Source organism: Larus michahellis, chromosome 5, assembly GCF_964199755.1.
Source record: "Larus michahellis chromosome 5, bLarMic1.1, whole genome shotgun sequence".
Taxonomy (NCBI): domain Eukaryota; kingdom Metazoa; phylum Chordata; class Aves; order Charadriiformes; family Laridae; genus Larus; species Larus michahellis.
The window spans coordinates 20,728,167-20,744,838 of record NC_133900.1 but is presented as its reverse complement, the minus strand read 5'-3'; the positions used below and the strand labels follow the sequence as shown (position 1 = coordinate 20,744,838).

At 42.6% G+C, this 16,672-nt stretch overlaps 1 protein-coding gene across 20 annotated transcripts in view; it reads left to right on the top strand.

The window, feature by feature from the left end:
• JADE1 (jade family PHD finger 1) overlaps window positions 1–16,672 on the top strand; it is a 64,719-nt gene that overhangs the window by 25,168 nt on the left and 22,879 nt on the right. For 17 of the 20 annotated variants that reach the window (XR_012587280.1, XR_012587281.1, XM_074589051.1 and 14 more), the window contains 6 exons: window positions 1,510–1,592; window positions 5,075–5,232; window positions 8,913–9,100; window positions 12,231–12,442; window positions 13,829–13,996; window positions 14,608–14,724. Coding sequence is in view for 18 of the 20 variants with exons in the window: in XM_074589051.1 (XP_074445152.1) it covers window positions 1,510–1,592; window positions 5,075–5,232; window positions 8,913–9,100; window positions 12,231–12,442; window positions 13,829–13,996; window positions 14,608–14,724 (926 nt within the window). In the remaining 2 variants the exon portion in view is untranslated. The remainder of the gene's footprint in view (window positions 1–1,509; window positions 1,593–5,074; window positions 5,233–8,912; window positions 9,101–12,230; window positions 12,443–13,828; window positions 13,997–14,607; window positions 14,725–16,672) is intronic. The other 3 variants (XM_074589048.1, XM_074589049.1, XM_074589047.1) reach the window with 1 other exon arrangement.

Below are 16,672 nucleotides of genomic sequence, written 5' to 3'. Positions count from 1 at the left end.
GGCTTAGGAAAAGTGCCCATGACTTTTTAAAAACCTTTTAAATCACCACATTTTATATTAAAACACTAACATTCACCTAAAATAATCTTTTCTGTACTCTTACCTCAGAAGAGAAGATTTTTAGCTGTTTGCTGCATACCTTAACTTCAATTTTGGCCATTATGCATGTTCTGCGTAACGCCTGTTACTCACTGCTGTGTTCCAGCATGGTTTTTGTTGGGGCTGACTACTTAATGTATTACTAACTGAAAAACTACGACATAACGAATTCTTCTGCTGACCTGTTACTCAGTCATATCTTTCCAATGAAAGTCTTGGACAGTCATTCCACTTTGAAAAGGATTTTTGTTTTTAACAGAGAACTTACCCCATCCTATGCAATCTGGTTTTGAGGAGTGCTTTCTGAGCTCCAGGGGGTTTCTGCTGGCTGATCTGAGGCCATGTTGCTCATATGGACTGTAGCCTTATTTTACTCCTAGCATCTATGTGCACAGGCAGTGAAGAAAAGAGCAGTACGGGAAGGCCTTTGCATTGGTTGTGGTTTGTTTGTCTTCAGTTAATGCCCAGAGTTGCAAAATCTGTGTTCATCCTTCAGAATTCAACATGTAGGTCCTGGCTTCCCTGTCATGCAGACCTTATTACTTCATCTCTCCAGCCCGTAAGGATTTATTTCCTTTTTTTTTTTCATTACTACTGTGCAGTTGTCAGTGGAAAATACCTGCCATACCTGTAAATCTTTCTGGATTAAAATTAGTTGATTTGCACAGGTATAATATACCCTGGTGTCAAAGCACACTACCTTGTCAGTGGAGTGTAGATTCTTTCTCTTTTTCCTTTCCTCCTGTTAAAATATTTCTGAAAGCTGACAGAGACTCTGTCAAAAGGTTTCAAGGCAAGAAGGTATAATTTCTTTGGAATGTAATGAATAATTATGCAGACAAAAAGTGCACGACTGCACTGAGAGAATTGCTTAGGAGAAGGCACAAGAGCTTGTTTTGTGGGCTCTACTGTGTGTGCATGGCAGTGTGGTTCATTTTGAAAAGGCTTGGTCTGGTAAAAATTGGGTAACCGATCGAGATATTTAGGACGTCAATATATTAGCTTCAAAGAGCACATCTCAGGCTATCAATAGACCTCCTGGTCGGTTATTAATCTGCAGAAAGTGGTTTATTGATGCTCAGGGGGAAGCATGTTATGAGGTAGCTTTTTTCAAATGCTGGGTAGAAGGCCAGTAAGTGCAGCGCAGCCAATACATGCGTTTATCAGTAGAAAATTATAAACAAAACCAAACCAGAAGTGGGATCACAGAATTTAACGACTGAGTAACTTTTACTTTCTGGTTCAATTTGAAAGAGTCTTTTGGAGGTTTGTCAGAGAAGCCTGGCTCTGGCTTGCCTTACTCGTACAGTCCCACTGAAGACAATTGGCCACCTTGGGTGTGCAGAGGGAGCAAAGGCTTGTGTTGATTGATGGCAGCAGTGTCTGCAAATGATGGTTTCTGTATCCTAGGTCTGTCCACCTGGTCCCAGCATTCCAGATCTCGACATCGGAGGCCTTCGTGTTCCAGACATGAAGATCGAAAACCTTCTGAGGTATTTCTGGAATTTGATTTGCATTTTGTTACATCTGTCGAATACAGAGCCATACACCTGTTCTGGTAATAGATCCATTTCTTCTAATTTATATTGTCTTTTCTTTTTGCCCTCCCCCCCCTTTTTTTTTGTTTGCCAGGAGATGAGGGAGTTCAGGTGTTGGCACAGCCACAGCCAGCACTAGTTTCTATCTGTGAATTTTGTTACAGTCTGACACCCATTCAACATAGCTGCACAGTCTGTCTTCTAGTATTTTAGGCATCAGGGTTTATTTCTAGCTTGATTTGTGAGTGGTGAACGTTTACATTAGGTGCATTTATTTCGTATTTAGTATTGGGTCTTGGTATGCGATCTTTGTTAAAGTGCTTGTCAAACTAGAAATCTGCTTCCTGACAGTTCTGTCTTGCGTAGTGCTTGGAGGAAATCCTATCAAGGGAGATATCAATCTTTGAACTTTCCAGGATGGATCAACCCTTAGGAACTCATAAATGCGATCCAGTTCTTTGGAAAGATTCTTGCTGAATCTCCCTATCTTCAGGCAAATACTAGGCTGCGAACTTTGTAGAGGCTGCAAAGAAAGCATTAGCTTTGGGAGATGGAATTTCTTCATTTAACATACTTGCCCAATGCACCTATTTCTGATGCGTTAGTGAGTGATTGATGTTGAGAAAAAAATGCTTCATTTATCTCCCTGATGACAGTGTACCTAAGTTCCAGAGAAAGTTTTCACAAGAAGAATCCCATTCATTGTTCAGTGTGAACTACACCTAGTGCTGGTGTTTTCCAATCTTCTGTTTTGATTGTTGGCAGTTAAAGAACTTTACCATTTTTTAATTTTTTTTTTTAGTGAATGTAGAGGCCCCTGGTGAATTTTTTCTTGCTGGTGATGGGGTTGCTTTCCTTAGTTATCTTTTTTACATCCCTTAGAAATAGCTGCTTAGACCTAGTTTTGAGAACTACCTGGTGAAAGGCTATCAATAAATAATCTGAGATAATTACGAATCTTGCTGTTGTTTTTTGTCTGTTTCTGTTTTCTCCCCTCCCTTTCCCTGCAATTGCTGTTAGAATCTTTGCAGTTTTGTGCTATTCTCTCTTGTTTTCTCTGCCTGGATGGACTTCTCATACACTTCCCTTTAGCTCTGTTCCACAGCCTTTTCCCCCTCTCCCTCCCTCTCTCCGTTTGCATTGTCTCTGCTCACGACGGCACACTGCCGATGATAAGTTTGCTGCCAGAAGAGCGACACTTGCTAAACTCCCCGGGTGAAATCCTGGTCTCATTGAAGTCAGTGGCAAAATTCCCGTTGACTTGAGCGTGGCCAGGGTTTCACCCTTCAGCTTTGAAGTGTTCAGTGCTTCTGAGAGCCAGCACTTCTGTAAGCTCCGCTTTGCTCTGGGCAGTCTGATTGCATCAGAAATTAGAGCAGAAAGAATGGTGTCACAGGGCCAGTGGCCTGGGAAGGAGTTTCTTGGCTGTCAGGTGCTGCGTTAGCTTTGCTTTTGAGGGAGTTCTGTGACAAATTTATCTGAGAGCCCAAGTTACTTTGGCTCTCGGATTGAGCAAGTTTTGCATCCCACATTATATTTTTAGTCTTCTTTTAATTTGACATTTGACCGCTTTAATTCAAATCACTTCAAAGCGCAGAATCACCTGGCCAGCTGTGCTTGTTTGGTTTGTGAGCCAGTTTACTTTGTGGCTTATTTTTAATTTCTTGATTGGAGCCTCACAGGACTTGTAATTTAATTATTTAAAACATTTAATTATATCTCATTACCTGCATTCACACTTTCCTTCATATGGTAATATTCTTTATTTTTTAACGTTGGCAGTTTTTCTGAACATGTCAAGACAAGTGTTAAGAAAAACGTCATGATCTTATTCTATTTTTATGACAAAACCAGAGTGGAAACGGAAACAGACTGAGACAGAAGTGGGATAGTGTGTGTGTGTTGGGAGGGAGGAGAGGTTTCAAGATGTGCAGTGTGGTAAGGCAAATCACACTTTGAAGTATTCTCACTAGTATAATTAACCATCGGGTTCACCATTTCCCTAAAATACTTCCCAAAAAATTGTAGGGAATCTGTTGAGAATTTCAGGTGTGTGAGTAGTGTGTGACAGAAATGGCTGTCCTGGGGAGGCCGGCCTAATTAGCGCTCTCTATAGATCTGGTTCTTTCTCAGCCACCTGCAACAGTTGGCTGGAGCTAACATAAACCAGGCAGTGTCACCGTTGGTTTGGGACTGGGTAGAAGACTGGGAGGTCGTGTCACTTTGTCCCGTAGCAGTATGTAGCGGCGCTGCCCGGATAATCTGTCTTTTCCTTTGTAACTCTTCAGCATGGGGTGGGTGGATGCTGACTCTGTCTACCACAAACAGAGGAGTCTGCAGGGGAACTTTTCTTAAGATGTTACCTACCTTTTCCTCGTCCTGGTGGTGCTTATTTTCTGTCACCTGGTTGCTTTTTAACTCTTTCCTTTGAACCTGGCATTGAGTAGTTAAATATTGGTGGTTGCGGAGGTGAGGAGCACTGAGTGCAGTTGCTGTAGTCTGCAGCCTTGCAGGGAGAGCAGGGTGGGGAGAGCTGGAAGATGTGAAAACAAGTGCAGGCTTGTAGTTCCGATGCCTGGGAGAGCACCCTTTGCTTTCCGCAGCCCTGACAGGCAGCAGGAAACCAGGATGAAGCCGACACAACCGTACCGCAGTGTGCCTGCTACAAGAGTGAATCCCTTTTTATTTCATTCTGTAGCTTGTTGAAGATGGCTTCACTGCTGGTTTGTGGCTGCTAACCCAAAAGTTGCCAAACAACCTGCTTATTTTAGAGGTGGATGCCTTTGCAAAGACAGAGTAAAATCACAGCTGTGATGCAGAGGTGTCTGTAGCTGATGGAATAACAAGCACCTGTGTTGAACATGAAGCTGCCACCACAATTTCAGTTTGGATCTTATTTTATTTGATCTTTTGGGTTATTATTTTAAATACTTGCACAAAGAGTCATCTCCTTAGAATTTCCTCTTGCGGCTGGTCATGGTAGAGTCACGCCTTGATTTCTACCACAGGGAATTTCTAGAATGTCTTTGGATTAGTCAGAGCTCCAATAATTTAAAAAAACCAAAAAGCCTTGGAGCAAAAATGAGTCTTCCTTATGCTGCTGTTTTAAGACCAACGCTCCTGCAGCTTTTATTGCAGCCAGAATAGAGGTAAAAGTGGGTAACACCTTTTAGCATCATGTCTGCAGTGCAGGGGGAGCACCAGGACTTGCAGTGGAGTTAGCTGGAAGTCATTCTACCAGTATTTGCACCTTCAGCTACCCCTTTCCCCACCACAAAGCTCAACTGCTGTCCTGCAGTGGGCTGGGTTAGTTCGCTGTTGATACAGTGACCTTGTTACACACTGTGCTCCATGGTTACCCTGAAGCTGTGAATCATAGAGTGTAAATATCAAATGTCAGTGTCTCTATTTTTCTCTCTCGGTCACTCTCTTTGCAGGTGTTCAGAACGGACCTGATCACTGCCATGAAGTTACATGACTCCTTCCAGCTGAACCCTGATGAATACTATGTGCTGGCAGACCCCTGGAGGCAGGAGTGGGAAAAGGGAGTTCAGGTGCCAGTTAGCCCAGGGACCATCCCAGAACCAGTAGCCAGGTATAGTTTGGAGGAATGTAACCAAAATACACTTATGTTTATGCTAGCAGCTTATGTCTGCATTGCCTTGGCTTCTTCAGCTTTATTCCACAGTGTCTAGCTAGAAAGGTCTTGGTTCTCAGAGACGAAGAGCAACCTGCCTCAGCTTTTTGCATGGTTGGAGAGTTCAAGAGTCAGGCCTGTTCTGCCTGTGTGTGGGAATGTGAATGTCAGAGAATCATTTTTGGCATTACATTAGGATGGAGTGTGATGACAGAACCTTAAAAATAGCATCTGTTTTTAAGCCCAGACTTGACCTCACTCAGCATTGCTGGGAGAGCCCTTGTCTGATGCTTTGTGCGCTTAGTTCCAAGCCATAGGTTCCCTTCAAGGAACAGTTAGACAAGCCAGATTTAAGGGCTAGAGAAAATACAGCATTTATTTTGGTTTCATGTTATTTTTTTTGGTTGTTTCATTTACTAACTTAGGAAATTGTTTGTTGTACAACATTTCAGCTGTTTCAAGAACCATCCAGATGTGCATGTAACTAAATACATTAATGTGAGATTTTCTAGCTCTGACCCAAGAAACTCTTATTTTCCTTACCTTGTTTGTTACGCTTAGATAATGTTTTCTGTTTCAAATTAAACAGTACAGTTGTAAGGGCAGGAGCGTGCTTAGTTGGGATAGGAGTTGGAGAATGTGAGAAGAACAAGGATTATTGCCATTTAATCATACTAGATCTCTTTGAGTAAGTCCAGGCTGGCCTATAAGGCGTTACCAAATGACCCACCAGTGGTGGTGGGGCCAGAACAGCCCGCTCTGACACACAGCAAACAATTCTGGGTAACGCTGTGCTGCTTCTATTAGGTCTGCATCTATCAGCTTTAACCTTGGAGTAGCAGGACTACAGAAATGTTTGTTAGCACTTTTTGTGTTCTGTGCAGCAATCTGCAGACCACTGCGCAGCCCCACTAGGTCTGTACAGTGAGGAACTTACCCACATATCACATAAACCCCTTCCTTTCTTCTCCTTCTGAAGGACTGGACCTGGAGCTCCAAGGACCTGTGCAGTTTAGAACCTGGGAGCATACTGTTTCCCTGTCCTGCTCGTAGCCTGCTCCACACTGACCTCCCCCAGTCACTGCATAAATGCACACACGTTTCACGTGTGCTGACATTGTCTTCTCACTGCTTTCTCTTTCAAACATCTCCCAGGGCTGCAGGAGGGCTCAGAGACCTGTGGACTTTAGCAGAGGGAGACATTCCAGGGGTTCCCCACCCGGTATCTTTCAGGGAGGTGGTTTGGTGGCTGTATCAGATCCCAGGTACTCACTTAGGAGAGAGCTTTTCTCTGCCAGTGGCCAACAGAGATGTTGCTCCAAATTTAAGATATTAAAGGAGATAGGGAAAGAAGGCACCCACAGTGGTAGGTATCAGCACAGGAGGCACCACTCATTTTCAGTTGCCGACCTATCTTCTATGGTCCTACTGGTGAGCACCTGCTGGTCAGAGTGGCCTCTGATGTCTGATTATTATCCTGTTTGCTCCCTCACAGGACACTTTGAGAGCTCTGCCCTGGTGGTGCTGGAGTGCTGGAATTGTTCCGTGCCTAACTTTGGGAGGGGAGAGAGATGTTCTGTAAATTACATCAGCAATAGTCAAATAGTAGCTGGTGTAGAACAGAAGGAAAATACAGTCCGGATAGCTGATGCTAGTGAGGTACATAATAGAGAATAAATGGTTTTGGCCTTCTAGTGACCAGTCAGGGCAGCAAGAGCAGTTTCAGAGGGGTGGGGAAAGGAGCGAGTCTGTGTGGTGATTCAGTGTAAGCATGAGGTCAGATGGATAATTCAATTGAACGTGTTTTCTGGTATGTAGTAAGTGTTGCTTTTTTTTTTTTTTACTTCTTTCTATCATGGAATAAAGAGATGAAGGTGGTTGGTTTTGAAGCCAAACTACCTATGCTTATTTCTACTGTGCTACTACAGTGGTGTTTAGCCAGATGTGCAGGGTGCTGCCCAGAGGTTATGATTTCCACATGGAGAGGTATTTGTGGAAGAATTTACGTTACAGAACATTCAAAGAGCAGTGCCCAGTTTAAAGTAAATACTTTGTGAGATGCACTAGTCTAGAATATTTTAATACTGTGCTGTACGACCAGGAACAGTTTGGGCAGTGTGGTTGGCTGGCAAGGGCATTCAGATTGGTATTCTTCCACAGTCTCCTTCTCCCCTTCTGCACCTTAGAAGCCCCAAATTCAGCATTTGGCTCTTGCCCACCATTTCTTAGATTGCTGCCTGAAATAAGGTAGATGAGGGGAACATTCAGGGCTGTGCAGGGGACTGAAATAGGTAGAGGATTGCAGATGTGCAGATACAGTAGCAGCAGATCAGGGTTTCCTGAGAGGAGTTAACATGTTGGACCTCAGATGGGGGCAAAATGGGGTGGGGGATGTCCTACTTGTTGTGGAGGTTAGGCTGTTCCTAGCAGAAAGTTGCGTCTACACCGAGTGGTGTTACCTCTTCCTGTGCAGCACTAGAGCACCAAAAAACTCATCAACCCTGGTGCCGCAGGAAGCAGTCATTGGGCAGCTGGGCCTGTTGCTCCTGGAGGTACCAGTGTTACGTCGTGAAGTGATTTTCATCCAAATGGAATTTCAGCGTGTGCAGTTAACCGAAAGAAGGTGCAATGTCCTCTACTGAGAGAACAGTAGGTGCTGCAGGTGGTCTGACAGAGTTATCTTGCTGTTTGGAGGCAAGTCGGCGGCTTGCTGGTGGAATGACTCCTGTCCCTTGTGAACGGGGTGGTTTTGTCCTCAGCTCCTGGCTTTGCAAAGTTGCGGCATTGCAGGGGTCTGACTTAGAACAAGTTACGTGCTGTAGATACTTTACTGTTTCATGAACCAGTGCCTGTGGTCGAACAAAATTTCAGTTGGCTTGCAGTTAAAATACACTTTCATGGTTGGTTGTTGGCCAACTGGAGCCTGCAGAACCTGAGAGAAGGTAGTTTCAGCAGCAGCTGATTAATATTTGCGCTTGGCCCAGCATGACATTAGGGATTATGAAAGAGGAAATGCAGACCCAGGGTGCCAGAGCTTGGATCTGCTCGGGTAAGTGAAGGTGAAGCTAGTGCAAATTCCTGATTCTCTGGGGAAAGGTCTTCTGAATTTAAACAAGGATGGCAATTCTGTACCTACATACACATACAAAAAAAAATTCAGAAGAAACATACTGTAAGAAATAAAACTTCAAAGGTAGCAGGATATACTACTTTTTTTCCTTGAATCTTCTTGATCTTGGTATTGTAGTTAAACAGATTGATTTTAAAAATCAGTCTTAAAACAGAGTTTAATATCTGTGTATATGGAAGCCATCACCACATAAATACAGTGTTCCTACTCTAGCTTTAAGCAAGTGTGAATTTCAGACTGGAGTAAGCACTGCTCTGTCCTCTAATCTTTTCATTTTATTTAGATTGGGTTTCTAGATAATTCCAATTAATTTCTTAAGTACCGCCAGTCCTTTATGAAAGTGCACTGTACTGCTTTCCCTTCCCATCTCGGTGCAAGATGATTGCTTGGATGGTTAGCTGATTGCTGATGATTGTTAAGTCATTTAGAATGAGGCATTTTGAATTTTCTAGAAAAAAGTCTCTTGGCAGCCCAGCATACCTGACGTCTGCCTGTCTCTTTGTTTTAGGATTGTGTCTGAGACGAAAGCTGTCACCTTTACACGTCCCAGGAAGTATATTGTTTCATCAGGTTCGGAGCCTCCGGAGCTGGGCTATGTTGACATTCGAACCTTAGCGGACAGCGTGTGTCGCTACGATCTCAATGATGTGGACGTAGCATGGCTGCAGCTTGCCAATGAAGAATTCAAAGAAATGGGTGAGCAATGAGTGCTTGTGTTTTTGTTGCCTTTTTCTTTTTTTTTTTTTTTTTTTTTTTTTTGTTACAAAGTGCTGGCAGCAGTGGGAAGAGATCATAGACATATGAAGAGATAGCAGTCATATGAGTTGGGGTAGCCACAGGAAACCCGACCTGATGTGATTAAGCCTTGAGATACATGCTTTTGTAACTGCTGAGTTGTATCTGCCTAGACCAGTTCAGAATCTGGCCACGTGTTTGTTTTTTTTTTTTTTTTTTTCTCTGCTGCTTTCCATTTCGCAAGGGAATTCCCACAAAGTTCCCATTTTGCCATCATGGCCCTTGAAGAGAACATCACATAGACCATTCAGGTAGTTTTTCCTGTTAGTCCTTCTGTTTATTTACTTACTTTTCTCTGCATCATGTATCCATACCATATTTTAGCTAGTAGTGTTTGGTGCAAAGAAGGTAGACGAGGAGTCTTGTGAGGTTTAGCAAACTACGCCAGCTGAATTGCGCAGGGAATGAGACAATAAGGAATTCTCTCAGCGATTTACTGGAGGAACCTCCCAAACCTTACTGTGACCATGTGTGCTCCAGCTCCAGAGCAGGAAGAGGAGCTGTCACAAGGGGAGCAACTGCTCCCTTTCCTACAGGATGGCTTGTGGATGGGAAGGGGCAGGGGAGCAGGGCAAGAACAAGAACATTTCTTTGGTAAGGTGTGTGCTTCAGGAGAGGATTTCCATGGAATTGAAGAGGTTGTAAGTCAGCACAGAACTTTTACCACATTGTTTAGATAAGGGGAAAGATGCTGTGCCAGATGGAACAGGTTTTGACTTGTTGGCGAACACTTGATTTTTGTTTTAGCATTGTGGCAGTTCCCTACCTTGGGTTACAGTTTAGTCATATGGGTTTTACCTGGCTGTAGCCCATATGTGGCATGGCTCAAGACTTGGTAAACCACACACTGACCATTTATAACTCTTTAAAAGTTTCTCCTTTTTAAACCCACATATGGAAGAAACAGATGACCCAGCCTTGACCTGGTCTCATACCTAAGCCTTTTTTCCAGATCTCAAGTCAGGCCTGCTCACGTTTAGTGTTGGGCTTAGACGATTTCAAAGCAGCTCATGATTCAAGATTTTAGGTTACCTTTCCAGTTATCTTGAGGAAAACAGCAGCAGCAAGTCTCCTCAGCTTCTGTCAAAGAGAAATTAAACATACATTAGATGTAGATTATCCTCCCTGTCTCTTGCCAAAACCAGAGGAGGGTGACCATGGTGTTACACTGGGGTGCGAAGAACATCAGTAATGAAGCGCACAAGGGGAGCTCTTCATTGTGCAGATTTCTACCTGTGCACGAAGCCCTGTGGTTGCTGTTCTGCTACACCAGCATAACCTTCAAAAGTGCACGGTGCACATGAAACACTGAACGGCTGGAATTTGACAGACCTGATCTTCAGTGTTGTGTTTTGGTGTAGTTTCTTGTACTTTGTTTGCTCTAAATCTTGATGCACTCAGTTTTGCTGTACGCAGAGGGAAGGAAATGCTCCTGTCGGTACCAGGCAGTACATTGCGGGTCTTGAAATATGTACCTGGGTGCTCTGTCAGACACTGCATGCTACAGATAGTGCTAATGGGCATTTGAAAAGTGAAATATTTCCTGATCTGCAGTTGTAGCACTTCCTTTATGGTGTCCCTGCAGCTGTGAATTCCCCATGTTTTCTTTGATACCTGTTGAGGTGCTTCAGGTACTGGAAATGTATATTCTGTCTTTGAAAGAATGAATGTAAACACTTGAACTGAAGCCACAGCCTCCTGATTCTCTTTTTTAATCCTTAAAAGAGCAGGATTTTGGATTTTCCCTCTTGCTCCCTTTCAGCTGCCCAGTTTGGGTAGCATGGGATGCATTAAGCTTTGCTGCAAGGGTTTACTCTCAGTAAGGGAAGCCGCAAGTACTTTTGTAGAGTGTTGGGTGTTCTGATCTGGTGGAGCTAGAAAGGGTTTTTTCTGCTTCATTTTGTGAAATTTGTGGCTCAGTTATTCCCAGGGAGAGCCAAAGGGAGGATTTTCTTGTTCAAACTCACATCACGAGGTTGCCATCTTCTGTATGTCACAGTAAACGTTAGGTGTTGGGAATTAGACCAAAAGCAGGATATATTAAGCCTACGCTTCATTGGATTGATTTACGTGTATGGAAATTCTTATGCTAAACTGACTTTGCAAGCGGAAAGCGATTATTTGCAGTAGCGTAGCTTTCTTGGTTTCACAGGTGTTTGTGTGGTATGATTTTGCGGTAGAGGTTGGTGCGGTACCAACTTGAAAGTATTGCAGCCAGCTCATTGTTGTGGCAAGCGAGGGATGGAAGCCAGAGCGGGAAGCACTGTGCTCTCTTTTGAGATGTTTCGTATTGCTTCTGTGATAGATATTTTTTTCAGGTCTATAATAGTAATTTAATACAATTAACAAATTTGAATTATAGAATACTGTAATGTAATCAGCCTGTAGCTGTGCTGTTTGAAAAAACCAAATCCCAGATTAGATGTTGTGTGTGTTTATTGTCACAGACTTTTAATGTTGCATTTATTACAACTGTATGTTTCACTTTTTAAAACAAACTAATTTATTGGTGTAGCAGGATCTGATGGAGCCCTCAGCTGGGGTTGCACCCTACTGGGTCGGAACTTGTAAAAAACCAACAAGTGGTGTTAGAAACTGCTAATTTGCTACACGTATCATAGCAGATTTTGTCATTGATTTTTCTCCCCCCCATCACTTTTGGTTCAAAACACTCTCAAATCTTTCACCAAAGAGTCAACATCTGGGTTGCAAAATTGGAGCAAAAGCCAGAGACAGTTCTGTCCCCGAAGGAAAAATGAGAACAAGACCAGGAAGACAAAATCATTTTATGAAAGTTTTTCTTAGGATTTTGAAAGATTGGTTTGGATATGCCGCTTCTATTAGTTTAATACAGTTGTAAGACTTCTTTGACTTCTTTTTTAGTTTCCCTAGTTCATGCTGGAATAGGCATGATTGTCTAGGAATGACACGCGTACGTGTTGGGGTTGGCTGTTAAAAAAGTAGCTGGAGTTGTGTGTGGGCGGGGGGTTATCACTCTTTCCTTTAAATAGTAACAACTCCTGTTTCCCAGGGATGCCCGAGCTGGACGAGTACACGATGGAAAGGGTCATAGAGGAATTTGAACAACGATGCTCTGATAACATGAACCATGCTATTGAGACAGAAGAAGGACTTGGGATTGAATATGATGAAGATGTTGTCTGTGATGTCTGTCAGTCTCCAGATGGAGAAGATGGCAACGAAATGGTGTTTTGTGACAAATGCAATATTTGCGTGCACCAGGTATGGCAGCCGGGGCACAGTGTGGGCGTGTAGAGGTGGTGACAGAAACTTTTCCAAACCATTAAAGAGAACAGGTTGGATTTTCTTCCAGTGACAGACATTGATCTGTTAAGTTCTTGCAGAATTCACCATTGAGCAGTGGGATGAATTACAAAATTAAATAACTGAGAAGGAGAAATGTTACATGTAGTTCTAGAAATATCGTGCTAAGAGGGTTAAAAGTGATGCTGTGTCTGTGTGGAGGAAGTTACAAGGTGAGGAATAGCCTCCCCAAAACACACACCTGTGTATTGTTGGACATTCTCACCTGGTCACTTCTCTTGCTATGTTTCTTTTCCTCTCTGCACACTTCTGGGCTGACACACCTTTGGTATCAGCAACTTAGGCTCAGAAGGGAGAGGAAAAAAGAACTTTTAGGCAATCAGTAGGATTTACTATAGCCATTTTAATTTAACTGAGAACATACTGACCTGAGCCAAGCTAATGAAGCACTATTATGTGCCACCTTTTTGTGGCAGTTAAGAAGTCTTCTTAGCATGGAAGGACAGATAGATACAATTTTAGCATATCTGTTTCTGTGAATGCTTCTTACTGTGGCAGATGCCTTCCTATCGGCCTGTCCTTCCTTCCTTCACAGCTTTAGGAAGTTGGCTTTGTCATTCAGTGTTCAGAAAGATGTGTTGTCTAACGAGCAAGAATGGCATTTTCTTTTATGGGTTACTTAAATACATTTGTACGAATGGTAAAGAAATATGCCCATGACAGCTGTAAGGTACAAATGGCTGTCTTGGAAGACACTCAGAATAAAGTGGACATTTTTAGACTTGTAAAACTGACAGTAATTTGGACGGAGGTTTCCATAAAGATGCAATCTTCTGAAAAAAGTGTCTTAATTAGTTGCTGTTCTGAGCTTTTCCCTCTGAATAAGAAGTAAACCCCAATGCTTTGCAATAACATTGAGTATTGCACAGCGGAGCTCTTGAATTTGTGGTTCTTGCCTTTTGAATTGGATACAGTCCAGTTCCTTGTAGTCTTGGTGATGCTGAACTTCATCCTGCTGGCAGCGTTGTCTGTCGGGAGTCCCCTTGCTCTCTGGGCTGGTAAACACATTCTTCATTTTCCCAGTTGAAGTGGGCAGCGTTTTTTTGTGTAACAGCTGGTCATGACTTCTTCTCCTTTCACTGAAAAGATCTTTTTGGGGAATGAATAGGTAATGTGCTTGGCCAAGTTTATGAGATCCGCCACAAGCTGATGTTCTATAGTGTTAGAAATTGCATAAAGAACATTTTGAGAGTTGCGAGAGGCTATGTGTAAACAGCTAAAAAGTAACAGAAATACACATTGATTCCTTTGTTTTCTTTGCCTTTTCTGTACGTGGGAATCCAGGCGTGTTACGGGATCCTGAAGGTGCCGGAAGGCAGCTGGCTGTGCAGGACCTGCGCGCTTGGCGTTCAGCCCAAGTGTTTGCTGTGTCCCAAGAAGGGTGGCGCCATGAAGCCGACCCGGAGCGGCACCAAGTGGGTCCATGTTAGCTGTGCCCTGTGGATTCCAGAGGTAGGTGCCCATCCTCTGGGAGTTCAGGGCTGCAGTGATTTTGGGAGAGAAGAAATCTGTTAAAAACATTCTTCACCCCAGTCTGTGTTGCTACACTGAGCGTAGCACATATATGGTACTTCGAAGGAAGACAGAGTAAAAGACTTTCAATTAGATGTAAAGTCTGGCAGGATGAAGCATCATCTGTAAAGAAAGTAATTACGTTGCCTTTGTCAACCAAAATTAGGGCTCAAAAAATGAGGCCTTTGCTGCTGGCAAAGCTCATTTAACAAGCAGACAAAGTACTGTTTTATTTTGTAAACGGAACATTAAAGGTGAATCAGGAAGGTTTGGATGTGACCGTGAGAATTCCTGTGGGTTCTCATAATCAAAATATTCATCCTGTGTGATCTTAACTTGGAGGGCTTCACCTTGAAACTGTGCTGCTCATGCAGTGAGGAACTGATTTTTTTTAAAAATGAATTTTAATTTTTTTAGTTCCTTATAAACCAAGGAAGTTGGAACATGCTAATTTTGCATATGCACATAAGAAATTTGATTTCTGTGATAAAATTGCTTCCTGTTTCAGTTAAGAGTGTCATACTCTGTGTTTTTTAATGTTTTTTCTCTAGGTAAGCATTGGAAGCCCAGAAAAAATGGAGCCCATTACAAAGGTTTCTCACATTCCCAGCAGCAGATGGGCACTGGTATGCAGCCTTTGTAATGAAAAAGTTGGAGCATCTATACAGGTAATTTAATTGCACAAATTTCTGTGTGGTTTGTTTTGTCACCTTTTAGCAGATACACAAAGTGTGTATCTTCAGTGAACTTTCTTTGATTTCCTGTTTGTTACTATGGACTTAATTGCACACAAAGTGTTTTTGAATGTTAGTGTGCTCTTAACTTTCTAGTAAAATTTTAATAATATCCAGGTCATCCCATAAGACTTCTAATTTGTAGCTATGCTGATATCTTTATTAGTACACTGAAATAAAACTTCAGTGTTGTTGAGGAAAAGACCTGTATTTCTGTGATATACCACATAAAAACCTGAAGCTTGAATACTGAAGGCTTCTGTGCAGAAACCTGTCTCGCAGTCCCTGTTCAGAGAAGTCTAAGACAAGTCGGATACCTCAGTGGGAGTTGAGTATTTTCTGTAACAACCTGAATTTTTAAGTGCTGAGCATGGCCAGCTCTCGGTGAGGTCAGTGGAAGTGAACACTTCCACTTTGATGGTAAAGCTAGTTGTAGCTTGGAATTAGTAATTTTAGGTACTACTTAACATTGGAGTGTTTTGGCTGTAACTGTTTTTTCTGTAACTGTTTTATTGTTGGTCCAGCTTTTAAGTGGCTGAGGAGAATATCTGATCATTTACTTTTAGGCTTTTTGAGCTGTAGGAAAGAAACAGATTGTTTGCCTGTTCTGCGCTGAGATTGAAGCAAGCCACAAGCTGCAGAAATGAGCCCCGTTTCCACCATTGGTTGTGGGCAGGTTCTGGAGCTCTTGGTGTTTCTAAGGGGGGAAAAACCTTCCTGGGTGTGGGTTTCCCAGTCCACGTGGCTGTAGCAGCAGTGCCATGTTACCCTTCTGACTTCTGGTACTCACTTGAGCTCAGGGATGATGACTGCCCCAAACAGCAAGACAGGGCAGAATCAAAACAAAAGTCTTCATAATTTGAAAAAGAATAATTTCCATATGTAATAAATAATTAAAGTATAGAGCCCGCACTATAAAGCCATTTGTTTCATACCAACAACTCACATTCTTGGGCCAGTGTCAGTTTGTCTCATTGCATACTTCTGAGGTTCTCTCTGCAGTTTCAGTTGGATTTGGATTCAGCCTTTCTCACCGTAACTTGGGCATTGTAGGTGTTAAATGACTGAATTGGTCTGCGCCAGAGCATTGCAGACTGGGCAGTGTGGTTTCACCTGCATGTTTATATTGGGTTGTTAGCTGGAAAGCAGTTGCAGATCCTTTACAGTGGGAAATCACTCAGAAGTGTTAAATAATCATTTTAAGAACAATTTTAGAAAGATTGAGAAAACACATTACCGAGCCCCAAATTTTTGAAAGAGGAGATATTTGGTTTCCTGTGACAAGAGACAAGACTTTGATCTACCTTATTCGAGAACAAATGGGTCACCACCTACGCAGGCAGTGTTGGGATTGTGTAGAAAAAGACAATAAAACGTAGCTAAGTATTGTGGTAATGTTCTTCATATACTTCAGCAAAATGATCCTCAGAAAGCTCCCCGAGACAGATAGGAAAGTATTAACTGTCTCATAAGAAGTCTGAAGAAGTTGAGCTCTTTCTGTTTTGTGGCTAGCCTAATGTTACAGGAGCCATGATGGTAAGACCAGCATTAAGACACAAAAATTTCTAAAGCTCTACGCTTTTTTAAAATTAGGTTTTATCCATTTCCTTTTTTCCCCTGCTCTGAGTCATTTGATGAGGTTGCCAGAAAAAGTTGTAAACCAGCAATGCAGCAGTAGTTCCAGTGAAACCTATCGGTCCGTTTCCATTTAAGGAATGTATAAAATAGTAAATGTTAAGTAGAGAAAATAAATCTGTCCACAGCATATAAATTTGCAATCGTAATGCCTCCTTGCAGAGCTGTCCCCTTCCTCTTGGCCGCTGTTACGTAGTTGAAGCTGTTTTGTCCATTCTCCAGAGCTGTTCTGAGGGGTAACTTAGAG